Below are 21,078 nucleotides of genomic sequence, written 5' to 3'. Positions count from 1 at the left end.
ATATAGCTGATACTTTGTTCTTTTCAGTACGTACATAGTTCCTGACGTTGTTGGGACGATGGGGATGTCTTCAGCTTCCATGGGGATTGACCACGGGATGTGGAACTGGGGGGCCAACTCCCTCATCACCATGTTCCTGGTGAGGCAGAGAAAAGCAAAAGCTGGCTTAAAAGAGCAGTACGTAGGATTTAGTGGCATCACTGAGGTTGCAGATCGCACCCCTCCCTTTCCAATAGAGTAGTGAGCCTACAGTGGCCTTCAGGTAACGTAAAAACGCAAAAGGCCCTCTCCAGAGACAGTGTTTGGTTTGTCCATTTTTAGCTTCTGTAGAATCATGGCAGTTGCATTAATTCATTCATTCATCTTCAACCGCTTGTCCCTGTCGGGGTCTCGGGGGGGCTGGAGCCGATCCCAGCTGACATGGGGCGTGAAGCGGGGTACACCCTGGACAGGACGCCAGTTTATCGCAGGGCACAAATCATGACGGTTGCATTAAGGTTTTCCAAAAATCCTGGACAGAAAAGTTTGTTCTTTTACTTAAAATATCTACTAAGTTGCTATCATATGATCAATGAACATCAGATGTTGCAGTTCAGACAGTACAACCTACAGTAAATCGAAATAAACAGCTATCATTTACAATATTCATATTATAACTTTATATTAAAGTAATATTTGCAAAGTGACCCCTTTCTGTTTCGTACCATGAAGAAGTTCATGAGGAGTTCATGGAGGTATTCGTACACTACTACTACTACTGTATGATGCTAGTTTGCATTATTGGAAAGAAGCTGCATTTCCTGTGTCTTTCTATTTGTAAAATTTACGAGTCTTTAGTCGTAAAGCTTCAGTTTCCTTGCCTAGAAGGAGAGGTGATAAATCAGACCAGAACTAAGACGTAAAGCTGACAAACGGGACCCTTCGAGCTGTCTAGAGCTCTGGATAAATTACAACATGACAGCTTCAAGGCAACATTTATTTTACAAGCAAATTCTTCAAAGTGACGGAGACGTTAGGTAATATAGAAAACAAAAACAAAAGTCTGCTTCTACTCGTCGCAATCAAACTGTTCAGACCAGAACAGGCCTCAGATGACATGACCATGTTTCTCACAAATTAGAGCTGACGTTTTCATTTTAAAGGCTTTGCATTGACAAGATTCAGGTTCAGGTTATTTTCATTACTGACTACTGCAACTAAATACATTTATTATAAAATCTTTGTTGGTTATGTGTATGTACTTGTGTGTTATCTGTTGTAGCTTGTAGCTATTTGAGTATGTGGTCAAAGATAGAAAATATTGTTGTATTTCAGTGTTCTGCTCAAACTGAATCTGTTTATGCATTAACACAGTCACAGGTACAAGGAAAGAAAAACACAAAGCAACATGAATAGGATTTGAAAAAGGGTAAAACCAAATAAAAAAGATTAGAAGATAAAAGATAAAATAAACTAAACGTAAATAAAATGAGCATGTAAACTGATGTCACCTACCCCAGGACTTTGGCACAGTCGTCGTAGTACTTCATGGAGTTTTTGACAAAGCTGAATCCGTTGACGTCACAGACGTAGGAATGGCCGTTGGCTCTGAGCAGGTCGAACCCACACACTGTTTGCTAAAAAACACAAATCACACATAAAACTGAGTTAAAGTACATTTGCACACACACACACACACACACACACACACACATTAGCCATGATGTGCAGAACAACAATTATATTTGTATTATTGTTTTACCTGCAAAGTAAATGCAATATTTATTTTGCATCTGTTATTGATGCTTTTGTTATTTGCACCATCCTCTGTCCACTGTAAATGTCCCCACTGTGGGACTAATAAAGGATCTTATCTTAACAACTTCAGTCTGTTTTTGTTAGACAGAGGTAAGAAGGTTTGTTTTTTCTTTGGGGGAACAAGGAACAAATAAAAAAACATGTTTGCATGTGCAGTATTTGTGGTATGTCATCCTATCATCTATTAGCCTGGCATAACACGGGCGCTCTACATTTTCAAAAAACTCATTGACCTTTTTATCAAGAGTGAAACATTATATTTCTGTTAGTTATACAGCATGTTTTAACAGCAGCTAAATACAGCTGTATGATTATCCAGCCACAGCTTTGTGTTATTGAGGCTTTTAATGCTACTTAGTGATTTTTTTAACGGAAACATTTATTTGGGTAGTCTTTAAAAATCAACTTGCCTTCTAATATACTGTGTAAAACACAAAGTTGTCACACTAAGAGCTGCACTTGGAATACAAAGAACTTATGAATTATTGATTTTCTGTGTTTGTTTGTTGTGAGTTCACTGTGGTTTCTGAATACGCTGAGTCATCCGCACGAGCTATGGGTGTTAATGAAGTCAGCACCAGAAATCCTCCCTATTTGTTTAATATTTGGCGATTACAGCACTGTATAATGGTGGTCCGAACAGTGTGATATGAATAATTGTCATGGAAGCAGGCGTTAGAAAAACAAGCTTCAGGCATTCATTCATTCATCTTCAACCGCTTGTGCAAACTCCACACAAAGGAAGAAGCTCCAGGCAGTCCCAGTTTATTTGTCTATTTTTGTGAGGAAATACTGCATTTAGATTAAAGCTTGAATGTGTCTACAACTGTCTGTGTTTACTCTGGTTTAAAGACATTTTCTCCCTCCTGTAAAATGGGTTTAATGAGCTGATAACATGAACTCTTACGAGCTTGTGCCACTTTACAGAAGTTGATGCAATGTTTGTGTTAGCTAAAAATGGATTTCTGCACATAAAGAGGGACCCAGTGGGATTCCGACCACTAATGGGCACAAGCACATAAATAATGCAGTTTTCAAAAATAAATGCATGTTTCCTGACATCTCAAACCTCTTTACTTTGTTTTGTTGCACTACATCATCTACAGGATGATTAATAGTTTACCTTGAAGGCCAGGCAGACCTTGCGGGCCACCAGTTTCTCCATAGCGGTCAGCATGACGGGGTAGCGGATCTCCTTCCCCTCGCTGTCCCTCTCTACCTTTCCATCCAGGGCAGGAGATTTACGGGCCTCTGCGTGGGCGTAATCGGGCCCCACTGTGTAAACCTGCGATAGATGGTGATTTGTATATTTCAGAATGAGGCACTGGTGCATTAATCAATTCAAGCAATTAAACACCTCCATAAATGGCTGAGTGGACATGCACAGTACCTTCACATCAGTACCATCTGTGGGCATGAACTCCTCGTAGATGTAGGATCCAGTCTTTCGTACACTAGTTTCCGGGGAGTACACACTGCTTCGGCTCCCTATCTACCGCAGAGAGGCAGAGAGAGAGAGAGAGAGAGAGAGAGATTGATGAACATTCGGAACCAAACCTGTAAATACAAAATCTTATTTCAACTCATGACCCTAATGGTTCTTTGTGTCAGTAATGTTCCACTGTATTGTTCGACTGCCCCATCACCAAAAAGCTAACAGGTTTAACCCTGCAGCAGTATTATAAATTGTCAATAAATGCAAAGATTACAAGTAGCATGACCTGAAGCTTCTCTGAACTCCTGCTCCATTGATGTAATTACCTCTGGATCAAAGCATCTGTCAATGAATGAATTATCTCTCCTGTGTCCCTTGGGAGATCTCTACCTTTCTGAAGAGTCTCTGGCTGCCTCCTCCAGCAGACGTCGGGTAATAGATGTACACGTTGTGGTCCTCGGCACACACAGGTTTCTCCACAAAGGGTTTAGGGAAAACCTCACCGTTCACCTCAACATGGTCCTCCCCCTCCACCAGGTTACACTCTGCACAGGGTGAGACTTCAGTTTTAAAAACGTAATCGAAAAAGATGCTACAAACAAGAAAAACACAGTACACAAATAAGTGTACATATTAAATATTCAATAAAATCAAATATCCCTGCTGATTTGGGAACCCATTAAAGTACTTTATGTATCCTTTAATCTACTCAGATACATTATCTAATTTCCAATACGCAGCAGACCAAAATGGCAGCAGAGTTTAAATGATAAATAAACAACATTGTAATACTGTTCATTTATGTTTTTTTACTTATGGCAAAAACAGACAAATTCAGCTATATTCAATTCAACTAAGGCTTTTATACTAAACACAAAACTATGAATATGTCATGAAGTTGCTAATGTCCTCTATGTTGCAATATATCACACATTTAATTTTCAATTAATAGCCTTGTTTTACTTTATTACCATAAATCAGATGTTTCATACACACAAACTTATTTAACACAAAATAAGAATTGTAATCACCTTCAGGATTGTCTGGGTCTCGGTTTAAAACAGCGTAACGAGGCAGGTCGATGCCTTCTTCCTGTAGGATCCGGTACACTTCCCTCCTGACAGGGAACCAAATATCACTATAAATAACCTGTGAAGTCATTGAGGTTCAAAGTAGCTTCTTGGAAGACAAACTTTCAAGGGATTGATACGCCAAGCATCATGAGGTAGAGAGCGGTAGCTGAGACAGCACTAGTGATTTACCTTTCTAGTATCTTTCTTCTAAGTCCTACACTTTGAAGTTGGAAAAAAAAAAAAAAGTAGCCTAAAGATGACTTTGGCTACTTCTTGACCCTTGTCATACTAATTGTATGTGTGGCCACTATCATATTAGGGACCATTATTCTTGAACTAGTCAGTAAAACTTGTTATTTTATGAGTTTAAACTGCACCTGTCCTGTATGAAATACTGCATGTTGAGGTCATTGATGAGCAGTGGATTCCTGAGCTTGGCGTACTCCACAGCTTTGTCCAGAGGGAAACCTGAAAAATGTCACACAAACAATTCAACAGGCGTTTGGAACCAATAAGAAGAAGAAGGGGTTTTGAACCAGAAACCGGTGAATTTGGGTCAATTGGACAAGTTAGTATACTATACATAAAACACATACCTACACAGAAAACAAAGCACCAATGGGCTCCTTCCTTGACTTTTGTAATCCACTTGAATGGACTTTACTATGAGAGGAGCTGGTACAGGGGCCGGTTGGTAAGTCTTTAAAACACTCTTTTAATAAACTCTGGGTTCACTTACTACGCTGTTGGTGCTTTGTTTTATGTGTAGGGACTCTTATGCTACTGCAGAGGTTTGCTGTTATTTTGAGCAGAATTAGTGGTTAAAAAGATGTTTTAATGCATTCGCCGTAATGCTCCGAGCTAATCAGTGTTAGCCAAGTCCGGCTATTAGCGACTCTTTCAGTTTTCTCCGTTAATAGTTCATACATGGTGTCTTATTTGATATGTACAAGTGTCGAAACAGAACATGGGAGGATTTTGCGTTTATTAAATGTTCTCCACGTCACAACTTATTTGGATATATTTAGGGCGACAACTCATCAACTCAGACAATCTCTTTTTGTACAGTTGAGTGCAAGTTTTATCCATACGGCTTTTCTATTGTGTTACTTCAAAAATTTTCAAAATATGTGAATGGAGACACAGTTACTGTCTAGCTTCTTGCTGGTGTATTTATGACATTTGCTCAGTTGGACCTCATCAGTTTAATGACATGTTGTAAAGTCGTAAATATTCCTGCACTTAGCCAGACAATGTGTGGAAGTTTTCGCAACAGAAAGTTAAAGGAACAAATCTTGTATCATTACCTCTTCACAGGTGTAAAGTGGTATGTGTAAGCTTGATTACTTAACCTTTCTTGAATGCAGTTGGCTAATTACTGGTAGAAGAGTTGGAATGTATTATATGTCACAAGTGGTTAAAGTCATTGCTCTGCATGTGAGCATGACAAACATGTCTGCAGGAAATATCTCAGGAAAATATGACAAACACAGGACTCCTACTATGTTCCCAGGATCTCATTCTTTTAAAAATAGAATGGAAAAACAATCTCATGTGATGAACTCACATGAGAGACAATACACACAGAGAGAGACAGATCAGTGTTGGTAGGAAAACTACTTAAATAGTGCTTGAATGTTTGTCCAATATATATAAAATACAGGGGCTTTCATCCTGTAGCTGCTTTAATACGTGAACAGAACATCAACTGATCCTTAGGTTTGAGCTCTTAATCTAAATGAGTATGCAGCAACATGTGTTCATTTGTGTATATTTGAAGAAAGAGGCCGTAAATACATATTAACAATCCCACAGCTCTCTTTTGTTCCCATTGAGACATTCCCATACACTGGTACTGGTTGCTGCCAGACAGCACTGACACAAACTCTCTAAATTATGGTAAGGCTTTATTTAAAACACAGAACGTCTAATTTACTGAACAGATGCAGAGAAAAAAATGTTATTTAACTTCATTTGGACTTTTTTGCTGATAAACTGGTTTATTTATTTCCCTTTTCAAAAATCAGATCATTTCAAAACAAGACCCTGTTGTCAAATAACTTATTTATTTTACTGTTGTATTGTAACTTATTGTCTCATCTTTCCTCAGTTTGAGACAAATTATCAAATCGCAAATGCGTTGTGATGGAAGACATGATATAACCTCTATAAACAGATTTCTGCATATACAGGTATGTTTCCATTTGTAGTCGGAGTAGTATCGACCAATGACGTTTGAGTGGGCTTTGGTCGCACGCAGGTAAACAGTCTGCGTAGAGAGCAGAAGAAGCAGAACGCAATGCAATCTGGGAACCCATCGTTTGACCCAATCTACTTTTTACTTAGCTTCCGTTTGTGCATTCATATCCAAACATCAGAGTCGATCTAAAACATCTACAAAAAGTAACAACTCACACGGTAAACAATGACTGACACACGGAAGAGAAAGTCTTGGCTATTTCGGATATTTGTTATCCCGGGCCCCGAGATTATTTTTGACAAAACTTCACCAAGGGCACATGTTAACAGCTTGAGATCAACTGAGATATTATTTGGAGGCTGACTCCTTAAATGTGCCACTGAAGCTACAAACCTCTCAGGTTCATTTCACCTCCATCTCTCTGTGTCAACGTTTTCTCTTCATGTAGCGGGATGTTTTTAATTAAACTAGCTCTTAACTTTGCACTTTTTTACCTTTTGAGTGGAAGGAGATGAGGCAGTCGCAGAGGGGCCATTTCTCCACAGGTTCCTCGAGGATCACCTCCTCGGGGAAGATGACCATGTTGATGTAGTCGAACTTACAAAGTCGCTCCAGGATCTGAGTCATGGGCTTGGATTTGGACTTCTTCATCATGGAGCATATGCCAACCACAATCTGTCGCTCTGGTGGCTGGTTGGAGAGGAAAGGGAAAGAGCAGGGCAGAGAAGGGAAGCATGAGGAGAGATGGCAAGTAAGAATTGAGAATTATGGTGGTTTTGTCTTTTTTATTCATGCGTGGGCCTAATTGTAATATTAAAAAGTTAAAAACATGTCTTTGCTGCTGTGTCACAGAGTTATGAACGATAAACTGAACTGCGACAGGTTCACTCAATGCACCTCTGACTCTCTAGATAAGACCGTCAACTAGTGAAACACACACATAGTGAAACAAAAAGAGGAAATCATAGCAAGTGAGCAAGGAGCTAACACAGCGCTACCATAAAGTCCTTTTATAGCTACAGGACTAAACAACAGACCAGATGCTTTAAAGCTGTTTATCTACTGCATTGTTCTCACGCCAGCCTTTGTATATTTTGGTCTCCATTTCTTTTTCCACTCCAAATACAACTTCCCTCTTTAAACTCTCCTCCTGCCCTAAAACGACCAAAGCTCAGACTTCCTGCTCCAAATATAATCATATTTGTCCAATGCAAATTTACAGTTACGTTATAAGGTCTTAATTAATGCAATGCATGGACACAAAAAGCTTTTAAACAAACAAGAATAATGTTTTATATTAACTTTAATGTAAAAAGTGGATTTTTTTTTAACAAGGCACGCCACACTTTACCGACTCATCTTCATAGTCATCCATGTCCTCTTCTCGAAACATGTAATTGTTTATGCCCGTCTCCATTTGGCCCATGTCCTGCTCGTCATCGCCACAGCCAACCACAAATCTAGGCACGTCGTTGTCACCCCTCCCCTGTCCTTCCCTTGGTCCAGATCCTAGTCTTGGTCCCGAGCAGGTTTCGGACATCACCACCTCTTGTGAAACATGGCTGCTTCAGGTGGCTCCTCCCCAGATAGCGATTATGGCAGCAAAGCAGGAAGAAACCCTGTCAACTGTGTTATAACGCCGTCGCTAGCTGACACCTTGACACCTGAGTGCCTGGTGATAAAAGTGAAAGGTCTGTTGGTGTTTCTGAGCCGGCTGATAACAGCTACGTGCATCTGTGTGCGTACAGTGTGTGTTGAGGTAGAGAAAGAGCGGTGGAAGTCCTAAAAGAGGTAGAAAAAGAGGGAGTGGTCTCCACGTATATATGTTGAGGTAGATGGTCAGGATCCTGGTTGTAAAACTCCCCTGTGTCAGGACAGAGGAGGTCTGGCTCTGACAGATAACATGACCCAGTCTGGAGATGTTTCTTCACACAGGAAACTCCAGCTTTAATATTGCTGCAGCATGTTTCTTGTCCTAGGAATAAAAAAAAGAAAGTGTAACTGGTTGAGCAAATTATTTTAGGTGAATAGTGTTTACACAGACAAGTAGTTCAGTTAGGCAACATTTGGCAGTTGCAAAAACTAACTAACTAAACATAGTGCATCTGAATCACCACTGTCCTGGTTGTTGCAGTGTTGCTGCATCCACCTTTTGGTGTGAGTGCTGTAACATCAGCCACATTAAAAAAAGAACAACTTTATTGATCCCTGAGGAAACCTTCTGTTTAATTCAATTCCCAGCTCCTGCAGGTGAGATGACTCACTTCATCATTAAACACGCATGCATACACTTTTTTATTTTACACAGTAAGCAATAGGTAAGACTGCATTTTTATGGATAAAAAAGAGGTTTAGGATGGCAACATGTTACATTCAATGGCCAAAAGTATTCTATCCCAACGTGGGTCATTTCAAATCTTGAAAACGAAACAACAGTCCTAGATATCGCATGTTTTCTGGAAACTTTATATGAAATAACCAAAAGGGTAAAACCTATTTAAGTATACGCCTGTGTGAATTAAATACTTAACAAATGACAAATTACAGTCAACCCCAAACAATGACGTGACTGAACACTCATCTGCAAACAACTCACAGATATTCAGTTTGCTATTCATGTTCAGGAGTAGAGATACCAGAAAAGATTCACATTTTAGAAGCCGAATTAAGAGAAATTTGACTTATTTTTCTTTAAAAAGATAACAATAATTGATAAGATCATTAATAGTAGACAAGTAATCGCTAATCGTTGCAGCTCTATGCAATAAACAACAAAAAAATATATGATTATTAAGTTTTCTATCCATTTCTTGCCAAAAATCAACCGTTACCGGCTGAGAAATTTCCCCAAATGTTTGCAACTCTAGTGCTACAAAAGAATGAGTGTGTGTGGTCACTGCTTATCTGTTATCTGAGCTGATACCAAACAATACACTACAGAAACAAAGCTGTTATGTCATTTCCTCACAACTGAGCCAAAACCCAAGAGTGAGGTGTGAAGTGTAGCCAAGCTAGAAGGAACTCGCCACTGTGGTTTGTCCAGCAGACGCAGCCAAAGCCGGCTCCTGTGTCCCTCATCAGTAACAGCCCCCCTACCCACAACAAACAGCTGACTCGAAGGGAAAGAGTCCAAAAACAGATGGGTGGATCATAATATCGCCTCTCAGTGACGCCCACGAGCTGACTGTGCGCTGCACACGGTGTTCTGAATGACTGCAAGAACTTATTTAAAGTCACTTCCACTTACGTACAGTGCAGATTATTCTGGCGCTGGTGAACTGTTGTGGTCTCTAAAGAGAAAACATCCTGTGTCCTGGATTTTCTACCAGGTCATACGCTCATGTAACTGAACCTCATATTTGTCCCAGCTTAGCCTTGGTACCTAGAAATAACAGCATCCTCTTCTGCAGGGTGGTGCCATGCAGGAACCGAGGGGTGGAGCAAAGGCACGGGTGTTGGGTGCCGTGGGCCAGCGACGCCACGCAAAAGATAACTCATCATTACTAAGTTCTCAGGCGATGACAGGCCGCACTCAACAAAGTGGAAGCCCTTCTTGTTGGCCCGGGGGGGTAGAACCGCACTTACAGGGATAAACTAAATAAATATCTGCGACTGCTGTGAGGAGGCACCGCTGAGTTTGAGTTTATTCTACTTTTAACAGGCAAAGGACGCGATGACCTTAACTCTACCTGCAGGATAAGCCGACATTGCACGCTATAAAAACTAATCAAATCACACAATATTAAATTTCAACCACAGATTTAATGAAGCGACTTCACTGATGAAATAACCGTCGGCAGGGATTTCAGCTGGTGTCATCATGATTGGCAATAATTGCACCGATGGTTCGACTCTGCACGCCATTTTTATATTTCTCCAGGTATACTGTGCTCTGAAGCAACATTTCCACAGAATATATTCCTCTAACACCTGATTTGCATCTTGGAGGTATCCATGGTTTGTTGAAAGTCTTGAAACTGCTCGCCACCGTTTCACACAGAGCAAAAGAACCTGAAAATCTGTTGTTTGTGATCCTGCTGAAAAATGCTGAGCGTCAAATCAAAACTGTAAATCTAAGCTACGTCCGAAAAAAATATATATTATCAACCGGTTCGGTAACATATTTTTTGAGCCACTGTCCTGCATGTTTTAGGTTTCTTCCTACCCTAACACACCTGAGTCTAACAATAACCAAACTGTGACAAGCATCAGCTGCTTGATAAGGAGCAAATCATTAGACTCAGGTGTGTTAGGGCAGAGAGAAACCTGAAACATGCAGGACAGTGGCTCCAGGACCGGAATTGCCCACCCCTGCGATACAGCCTTGGCTATTATGACCACTGGCTTACGCTGGCTAATGTTAGCAAACTTCAGACAGCTGGTGCCATTAAACTGACATTACCGAGTCTGTTTGAAGAATTCATGACCCTTTTTCTACTTGTGCTACTGTTCTAAATATGAACTGCGTTTAAGCATTCATCATTTATCGCAGTGGCCACTGTTTAGCAAGAGTTACAACCACTTGTCAACACTTGCTTCCAGTATCACTGCTCACAGATTTCACAACAACCACTTCAAACTTCGCTTCTTTGTGTCCTAAACAATACACAGCCATGAAACAGTTACGCACCCTAGCAAAAGAGTGTACACGATGAGGCTATTTCAAGATACAAAAATGTCAATTACGGAAATGATCATTGAAATGTTTGAGTTTGCTACAATGCAACATCTTTGGACTCTCTTTCTTCATCTGTTCTTTACAGTGTCCTGGGGCATCAAAGCAAAAGACGCGAACACACTAAACATACTTATAAAGAAGGCAGGGTCTGTTGTTGGCTCAAAGCTCGTCACCCTGGAGGAGGTGGTGGAGCACAGGATGCTGGCAAAACTGCTGGTGATCATGGACAATGTCTCCCATCCCCTCCACGAAACCCTGGACAAGCTTCAGAGCAGCTTCAGCAGCAGACTCCTTCAACCTCGCTGCCTTAAAGAACGGCACAGGAAATCATACCTACCTGCTGCCATCAGACTCTACAACGCTGCACAGCAACGCTCAGGAAACACACCCACATCATACAAGTGACTTATTACTTAAACCCTACCACTGTAATTAAAAATGCACCTTTCTCTCTTCATCTTGCACCTTAAAATGATTTGCAATACTGTACTCTTATTGTAGTTTATATTTTGTTTTTATGATTGTATTGTACCGCTGCTATGATGACCTAATTTCCCCCTCGGGGATAAATAAATTTATCTATCTATCTATCTATAGTAGCGGGCGACGGAGAGCGTGCTATACCCAGCATGCCATTCAGTTGTGTAACAGTAAATAGGGGTCCTCTCAATACACAACACTGCTAATAAATATGTCAAAGAGCTCACACTTGACACTTTGCTTACTCGGGTTCTTCAGCAAAATATCCATCAAGCGTGAAGTCGATCGGATAAATGGTTATCGAGAAAATGGAAAGACAGGCAGAAAGACAGAGACTCCTTCCATATGAGTTATTTAAATGCGTTTAGAAAACTATATAGTAGAAAAGCATGTTTGTATCCTCAAACTAAGGAAATGATCATTGCTTTGGTAACGCTACGGAAACGCATGACTTGTTTTCAAAGCCATGTCGAAGAATTTCCCACAATTCCCACTCCTAAGCAGTGTTTAAGTTGCATCTCAACACACAAAGGCTAATATGAAAGCATGACTTTCATATTTCTGCCATTACGGGGCAACAGGCTGCATCCATGTCTCAGCTGAGAGAAGCCAGTGAAGGTCGAATGATGTTATAAATAACTTAATGTTCCTTTCACTGGGGACAAAACGGAGAGGGAAGGCAAAAAGGAGACAGACAGAGGAACCAGACAAAATCATCTTGTGAAACTGTCTGACTCGGCCAATTAAACTGTTCCCCTCAAAAAAAATAAAATGCATCACCCACGAATAAATCAGGAGGCTGATTAAAAACATCCCAGGCTGTCACCTGCAGGCCCTCGGCCATGGATGAGTCACCTCCGTCATCACAGCGAGGCTGGAGAACAGCGACGCGGCTCCAATAAAAGGCTTTTAACCTTTGAGACTGTCTGTGTCGTGTTTATGACCGCTGAGGGAGGAGACGGTCATTAGCTCCAATTCTCTATCATTTTCTCTGATAAGATGGCAAATTAGGATCATTACGACACACTGTGCAAATGGCAACTGTTTGTCCGTAAATTGCGTCTTTATATTTAGTGGTTTGATCTAATAACTGAAGGTCATTAAAGCAACATTAGGACGTCTTTGTTATTAGGACCTTTATTGTGAAAGTTCAAGCTTTGCTCAGTATTAATACTTTTCTATCGGGGTCAGGACGATGTTGAACAGCTTGTTATCTGAGGAGTTCAAGACTAAATCATTAACACAAAAGTTAATTATTATATTCAATAAAACATACTGCTCAAGTGCACAAGGTGATCGAGGTCGAACACCAACATCAGCCCTGAAACACCGTCACCCCTGAGGGTCAGAAAACATGCTGTTGATGTTATCAGGATACCGGAGGAGCAGCAGGTAAAGATGCTTCTACAAGCTTGTAAACTCATTATGCGCCGAGCACTCGAGAAATTAGCTTTGTTTGCAAGTACAGACTCCCGTCATTAGTGTAAACGGAGGCCGTAATGAGCTCGCCGGTGTACCGCAGGCCCTGCAAAACAGGTCCATTATTTCTAAGTGACCGTACGAGACGAGACCTCTGTTGCGTTTACAAGATGATTTGTGTAAAGTGTAAAGATACATGACTGAATTCTCCGGCTTCTAAGCTTTCATTTTGTCAATATTCAGATCAGTGAGCTCTATCTCCAGCCTCGTATTATGGACCTGTGGACTAGCGCCTTTTTAGTGTTCTGACAGTTCACGGCGCGTTCACACTACTGTCACGTTCACCGATTCAAACGGACATACACAGCTGGTGGCAGTGGACACCTTCTTACCATCTAATCTAGATCTAACACCACATTTACACACTCACGCACAACACAATTTGGGCAAAAGGACACTTCAACATGCGGACTGGAGGAGTGGGGGTTTGAACCGCAGATCTCTCGAATGGAGCTCTACCTCTGAGCAACAGCCGCCCCAAAATTAGGACTTGCTCCACTCAATCAATGAGATTAAAAACCTCTTTTCCAAGAGTGACCTGGCCAGACGGCAGCACAAAAGCAGCGTGGTTACACACAAAACACAAATAAAGTACGATCACACTTTTACGATCAAAATGAGAAAGTGGGATTACAAGCAATGCGTGCAATGACGAGATCCGACTGAGCTTATTTCTCCGTAACTCCCCCAGAGTTACGAGACGTGTCATTTTCAAGCCCTCCTGCACATTGTTCGGGGCAGACGGGGCGGGAAATGCAAAAGCCTTTTTGCCCAGTTCAGTTCTGACTCTGAGGACCTGCATCTGTATGATGCTGAGGTTTCTACACATGTGTAAACACAAATATGTAGGTAGAAGTCCAAGAATAGATCCATAAATAAATCAGCCAGTGAGAGAGTCTACGGACATACAATGATGGACAATGTGCGACGCCATATAAGGAACAGTGATGCACACGATCGCTGCAACCAGTAATAAAACGCAAAACACAGTGGTACACAGTGTCCAATTCCTTTAAAAACTGATCAGGAGCGTTCATAAAAAGCAGGTCTCCGTAGTCCAACAAGGGTACGAAAGTTGTAGTGATCAACTGTTTTCTGACTTGCAATGAAAAACCATGATTTGTTTCTAAACAAGGAAACTCAATTTCAATTTCAGCTTAGAAACGAGCTCGATTCTCAAGGTTCTCATCCATTAAAATGCCAAAATCAATCCTGGAGACGGAGCTTTTACTCCTGCTTTTAGCTCAGTCTGAGGTTCCCCCGTGGTTTTTAATATTTAATCAATATTAACTGTTTTGACCTGATGTTTCTTATTCTGCCTCTTCGTTTTAATTATTTAAGTTCTGCTGTTTTCTGATGTTTTGTGCTGTATTGTTCTTGTTACTTCTTTAGACTCTTTTATTATGTATATTGCATCATCACTGAGGCTCTTTCTGTTTGTCTGCCTTGACTGGAAAGTACTTTGGGTCAACAAATGACAAATATTATTATAAAAGATAGTGCAACTTGTTGCTGCTCATGGGGGAATTGTTGGGTCTCTGTAAATCATAAATAATAAGAAGAAACAACTTTACAGGCTAAAATGATGCCAGCATCAGTGCAAAACATATAAAATAAATAGAGTAAGATGTATTGTGGAGATATACAGTGGCTGTTACAGTTTAAGGTACATATGTTGGTGTTTAGAATAAATAATAGAAGTTGTACGTTGTTGTGTTGGCACTTTTACTTGAGTTAAGGATCTGAATACTTCTTCCAACTCTGTTTAAGATAAGAAAATCCTTTATTAGTCCCACAGTGAGGACATTTACAGTGTTTCAGCAGCAAAAGAGGAAAGTGTAAATAACAAAAGCATCACTAACTGATGCAAAATCAAAATATAATAAAAGTATACAGGTCAATGACAAATTAAGCCTTTAGAAAGGTATGATAATAAAGTTTCATTTTATTAGAAATCATAGTTTTATAGTCTGAACAATGCATTTCAACAAGGCTTTTTTGTAAAACATAATTTAAAAGTTTTTAAAGTCATTTTTTGACTTTATTTTCAATTTGTGCAGCCACATATTTGTTAAAGTATCTTTATATTTATTCTATTTATTGTAAGCGACATTTTAGGAAGGTATATCTTGGTTTGTCAACAGTGCCTGACACATTATTATTATTATTATTATTATTATTAATAATAATCTAAGATTATTGAACTCCATTGGCCAGGAATTGCATATTTGTATTATCTAATTTTGAATTAAAAGACAGAGAAACTGTGTACAAATATCTCATATTTAAATCTATGACATACATTAACTTTATAGTTCCTAACAATTTTTTCTTATCATTTATTTTTAAATTGTTATTTTTTGGTTTAAACAATATTTTAGCTGGTTGCACCTCCTGACGACTGTACAGTACAAAACAAATTGACTTTATATTTTTGCTATTAGTCTTTTCTTTACTTTACCTATCTACTCATGTTACATGTTATTCGGTTACTTGGTTGGTTATTGACACTGTACAACTATTGTACTTTTTCTTGTGTACTTGTCTGCAGTATTCAATAAAAACAAAAAAATGTATCAAATATAACAAAAACAAATGAACAGTTAAAAACACCATAAACTTAAAAGTAAAGCAAGTGGCAGTAAAACCAAAAAAATGACTCAAATATCAACTTTTATAAACTATTCCTATATTTATCATAACAACATGGTACAAATGTGATGATATGGCACTAAAATGAAACTGAATTGAAAAGTGACACACACACACACACACACACACACACACACACACACACACACACACACATATGTATAAAGTGGTCACGTCAGCTTATATGGACCTTTTCGAGGTTATAAATGTAAATGTAGGCCCTGTATTTATAATGTTTGTAACTTTTAAAAGGGTTAAAGTAGTTTTAATTATTCTTACATCATTACATCACAGGTGCCTGGTTCACTGACCACTATAAAACACAATGAAGCAGTCGTTGGTTTGAGTATTAAAACTATATATAACTGTATAAAACTATATTTATATGTATAATAAACCGCTAAAAACACACATTAATACATCCATCTGCTCACTACACAGCGCTCCCGTTACACACCGTTTAAAGCACAGGTCTCGAGGGGAAAATGCAGCATAAAAGTGTTAAAACACCGGGACTTACCGGCGGAAAACACCGGGAAGTCAGTCCGCTGCTCACTTCCTTATTTCCTGTGAGTGAACCGGCTGAAGGGAAGCTGCTGCTCCAACTCTCGGTAAAGTTGAGAGCTAACTACACGGTAAAGTTCACCTCCGGTCATCGCTGTCGGTTGGTTAGCTGCTGCCGTTAGCCGCCTAGCTTCCGTCCCCTTTTTCTTTCTCTTCAACGGTTTTTTGTTTTGTTTTTTTTCTTTTTTTTAAATAAAGTTTTGTTTTCCTCAAGCCGCGTCATCACCGCCACCTGTCGGTCACAGAGGGGAACTTTTATTATTTTAGACTGACGTCATAACCAAGGTAATACAAGTTATGTACAATAAATAATATAAAAACTACTAAAAAAAGCTTAATAATATTCTGTAAAGATACAATTAAAAACTAAAATAAATGAAATAAAAATCATTCAAAAGTTTTATTTTTAGGCATTTATCATATTCAGGATAATACAAGTTATGTACAATAAATAATATAAAAACTACTAAAATGAAACTAAATTATATGAGTAAATCTAAAATTCAATACTAAAATAAATAAAACTGATAAAAGTTGATAGATTTTTTTATTTTATTTTTAGGCATACACAATATATGTGTAAATAATATAAATAATAAATAAATAAATTACTAGACAAAGCTAAGTAATAATAAGTAAAGCTAAACATAAAAACTAAAATATTAAATAAAAATCAGTCAAGTTTTATTTTTAGACATACGTCATATTCAAGATAATACAAGTTATGTACAATAAATAATATAAAAATTACGAGACAAAGCTAAATAAAAATAAGTAAAGCTAAAAATAAACACTACAATTAAGTTAAATTAAAATCAGTCAAAATTTTTATTTTTAGGCATACATAATATTCAAGATAGTACAAGTTATGTACAATAAATAATGTAGAAATGACGAGACAAAGCTAAATAATGATAAGTAAAGCTAAACATAAATACTAAAATATTAAATAAAAACAGTCAAAAACTGATAAAAGTTGATAGATATTTTTATTTTTAGGCATACATATTATATGTGTAAATAATGTAAATAATAAATAAATAAATTACTAAACAAAGCTAAATAATTATAAGGAAAGCTAAAAAAAATACTGAAACAAAATTAAATAAAATTCAGTCAAAAACGGATAGAAGTTGATAGATTTTTTTTATTTTTTAGGCAAACATCATGTTCAGGATGATACAAGTTATGCCGGTATAATATGTGAATAAATAAAATAAATAAAAAATAAATAAATTACTAGACAAAGCTAATTAAAAGCTGGGCAGTTTGTCCAAAATGTTCTCTTCTGATGTGGGTCATTTGATATATATAACGATATATATCAACTATAGGAAGCTTGTTTGTTTGGTTCTTTCCTTATTTGTACATATAAAATAAATAAATAAAAAATAAAAATGACATACTTTGCAGGTGATGTGAAGGAGAATTACCTAAAAAAAAACCCAGGGGCTTGAAGAGAGGCATTCTGCAGGCAACATGAAATAATAATGCTAGGTAAAATACAAAATTTGTCAATAATTGCATGTGTGTATTTCAGGCCTGTGTGTGTGTAACCTGTATAATAATAAAAACAGAGTGAAAAAATGTAATTTCCTGTGCAGGGTAAATAAAAGGAATTCTTCTTCTTCTTCTTCTAAAGCATCAAAAGTAAAAGTACTTGTTCTTTATCACCACTTTGAGCTTTAAACTATTATTTAAATGGAAGTATCTGAACAGTTTGGAGGGGAAACCTCTCCTCGGTGTCACTGCCAACAACTCATCTGAAACATGACAGGGAACCATTTGTCACTTACGGGATAAAACACACACACAGACTTTTTTATTTCATTCGGTGGAGTTATTCCTCACGCCCTGCTGCCACACACAGTCAGCTGAGGTATGAAACAGGCCTTACATAGATTTCCATAATCCCACAGTCCCCTTTGCTTCACATTGAGCCGTTCCCAGCATCAGACCGGGGCTGGTTGCTGCCAGACTGCCCGGTGTGGCTGATGTGAGTCTGGCGAGCTTTCAAGAAAGTGCGGAGCAGCTCTCTATCCCATCATGCAGCAGGACATGAGAAGTCAGTCTGTGCTGCGGGCATAAGGAAGTAGTGTTCACTAAAAAAAAACCCAATAACCACCTCTCCCTCCTTCCCCTCATCTTCTCTCTCTCGCCACCTATTCAGCATCCCAACATCTTTTTTTGAAACACTTCAAATTATGTAATGCATCAAAAAAAAAGCTAAAAGCTCTCTGAAGCACCCTGTCTTCACCCATTCAATAGGCTCACTATCATTGATGGCCATCTTGGATTTATACAAACAAGTCGTTGTCCACTTTGAGTCACATTCGGCGTAAATGGAGAGAGAAACGGAGAGGAAACGGAGGTGCATAGTTGCAAGCGTGCTGCGCTGTAACATTAAACTTGTAAGACTGTCAGCAGTCAAATCAGCATGGGCAACTATATAGAAGAGCTTGTTAAAATGTGTGCGCTGCGACCGAATTTAGCTCCATTTAGCCCAAATAAACGGTAGAAAAAACAAAACAGGAAACGTTCCTTCATGCCATTTCCACTGATGAAGAGTGTGCAGGGTCACTAATGATGGATAATGAGGTGAACGGGTTCAGTGTGTGTCCCGTTCTTTCTTTCCTCCTCTACTTCTCTCGCTCACTTTCTCCCACCGATTGCTGTTATTGTGACTCATAAACTCTGCCACGTTTACCGGAACTTGGATTGATTTTTTATACAAAGCAACACTTGATATTTCTCACGTTAGGCCGCGGTGGCTACGGATTACATTTCATTAATTTGAGGCTTAAAATAGCTGCAGGGATGACAGAGATGCAGAACAGTACGCGTTAGTCTTGCTTGCCATTCGTCACATTGGCCAGAAAGGGAAAAAGTAATAACATTTAATAAAACAAAACACATAAAACATCACGCTTGGCACTTAATTTTATAACTGTAATAACCACTGGAGGGTTTATTAGTATATTAACTCAAGTAGGTAGTTGCATTTTACCTGATTTACATTTTACATCACTTTATACAGTTACTCAGAATATACAGTACAAACTAAAATAATAAGATAAGAACTGTTCTTCTTTCTTTTCCATACTGGCTTGTGGGCTGTCTCATGTCGAGAGATGGGTGGAGGTGTGGTTACACAGTGTGAGTAATAAAAGGTGTCACTGTACGCCGTACGGAGAGGTGAGCTTCTGAAGACGCTACTCACACCACACCGCAGCTTCACACAGTTCCAGCCCATGGAAACCTGCACTAGTGTGTTTGAGGATCCATCAAACAACAACCTAAACCGAATTGAAGTAAAGCGATGGAGATTGCTGCTTGGCGGAGAAACGAGCTACGCGTCTGACCGCGTACCTCAACCTATTCTCTCTCTGGTGTTTGAAAACAGCCTTATGTGTGTGTTCCTCATTTTCATCCTCTTCAGCTCACTCCAGGTTAAGACTAGTGATAAGAGCCGTAACTTTAAACTCCCCTAGACCAAACCAGTTCGTACAAAGTATTTTATTATCAAAATTATTGTTGCATCTTTTAGTGCTACACACAATCGACTTAAAACAATACATAGCAAGACAGTACAGTGGATATCTAATGGATATGTAAATAAATACATAAATACAGTAACGTTATAGAAATGAGGAAAGAAATCATAAAAACCATAAAACCATAGAATTGACAGTGCCTCCTCCTGATATGCACACTACGGTTAACTCGCTGATCTTATTTCACAAGGAAAATGGTAAATGGACTTGTACTTGTAAAGCGCCTTTCAAGTCTTCTCACTCAAGGTGCTTTCACACTACCTGTCATTGACCTTCACACAGATGGCGGTGGACATCTACAGACCATCTAATCTAACCATCCACACCACATTTACACACCCATGTGCAGCACGGGGAGCAATTCGGTGTTCAGTGTCTTGCCCAAGGACACTTCAACATGTGGTCCGGGGGAGGTGTGGATCGAACCGCCAATCTCTCAAAGGGTGGACGACCCACTCTGTCACTGAGCCACAGCCACCCCACCCAAATCCACTGTCACTTTTTTGACACCTGGTTTGCAAAAACAATGGATGTCAGTGATATGAATTGATGTCTAAATCCCATTTTGTGCATTTATCTTCATCTGTAAAGTTTTTATCAAGCACTGTCTGATAAAACACTGATAAATTCCTGCATCCTAATGCCACTTGAATCATATCCTACAACTACATAAAACATCATCCGTCTATTAAAGACAACCACAGAATGATGACAAGAAGATCTCCTGGGCATCGACTCATCAAACTTGTCCAGACCTGTTCCCTAAAGTTATCAGTGTGCCTCATACATCCTCACATATACACATGTATATATACTGAGCGAGCCCTGACAGCCATAAAGCGGCTATTCACCTCTACGGAGGGGCTGTAAAGAGAAAAAAATGCAGCCCTCTAATTTGATAGACTGCCAGAGGCTGTGTCAACACACACACACACACACACACACACACACACACACACACACACGCACGCACGCACACACTGCCCCTTTTCCTTAACGGATAGCAGGACGAGATGCCCAGCCAGGACTGTTGAAAGAAGGCCTTATGACAGGAAAACACACACACACATGCACATACACGCAGGCACAAACATGCACACACACACACACACACACACACACACACACACACACACACACACACACACACACACACACACACACAC

General features: G+C 39.2%; 1 protein-coding gene across 4 annotated transcripts in view; it reads right to left on the bottom strand.

Moving 5' to 3' along the window:
• ppip5k1b (diphosphoinositol pentakisphosphate kinase 1b) overlaps positions 1-16,446 on the bottom strand; it is a 54,569-nt gene extending 38,123 nt beyond the window's left edge. For all 4 annotated transcript variants that reach the window (XM_083917256.1, XM_083917258.1, XM_083917257.1 and 1 more), the window contains exons 1-10: positions 16,315-16,446; positions 7,857-8,480; positions 7,000-7,195; positions 4,683-4,773; positions 4,264-4,349; positions 3,623-3,777; positions 3,188-3,289; positions 2,921-3,082; positions 1,495-1,616; positions 35-136 (exon numbers count right to left, since the gene is read on the bottom strand). In XM_083917256.1, the coding sequence (XP_083773382.1) occupies positions 35-136; positions 1,495-1,616; positions 2,921-3,082; positions 3,188-3,289; positions 3,623-3,777; positions 4,264-4,349; positions 4,683-4,773; positions 7,000-7,195; positions 7,857-8,045 (1,205 nt within the window). In that variant the 5' untranslated portion in view covers positions 8,046-8,480; positions 16,315-16,446. The remainder of the gene's footprint in view (positions 1-34; positions 137-1,494; positions 1,617-2,920; positions 3,083-3,187; positions 3,290-3,622; positions 3,778-4,263; positions 4,350-4,682; positions 4,774-6,999; positions 7,196-7,856; positions 8,481-16,314) is intronic.
• Between the last annotated feature and the right edge of the window lie 4,632 nt (positions 16,447-21,078).

The sequence above is a fragment of the Echiichthys vipera genome, assembly GCF_963691815.1.
Source record: "Echiichthys vipera genome assembly, chromosome: 7".
NCBI lineage: Eukaryota > Metazoa > Chordata > Actinopteri > Perciformes > Trachinidae > Echiichthys > Echiichthys vipera.
This window is presented reverse-complemented; position numbering and strand designations above follow the sequence as displayed.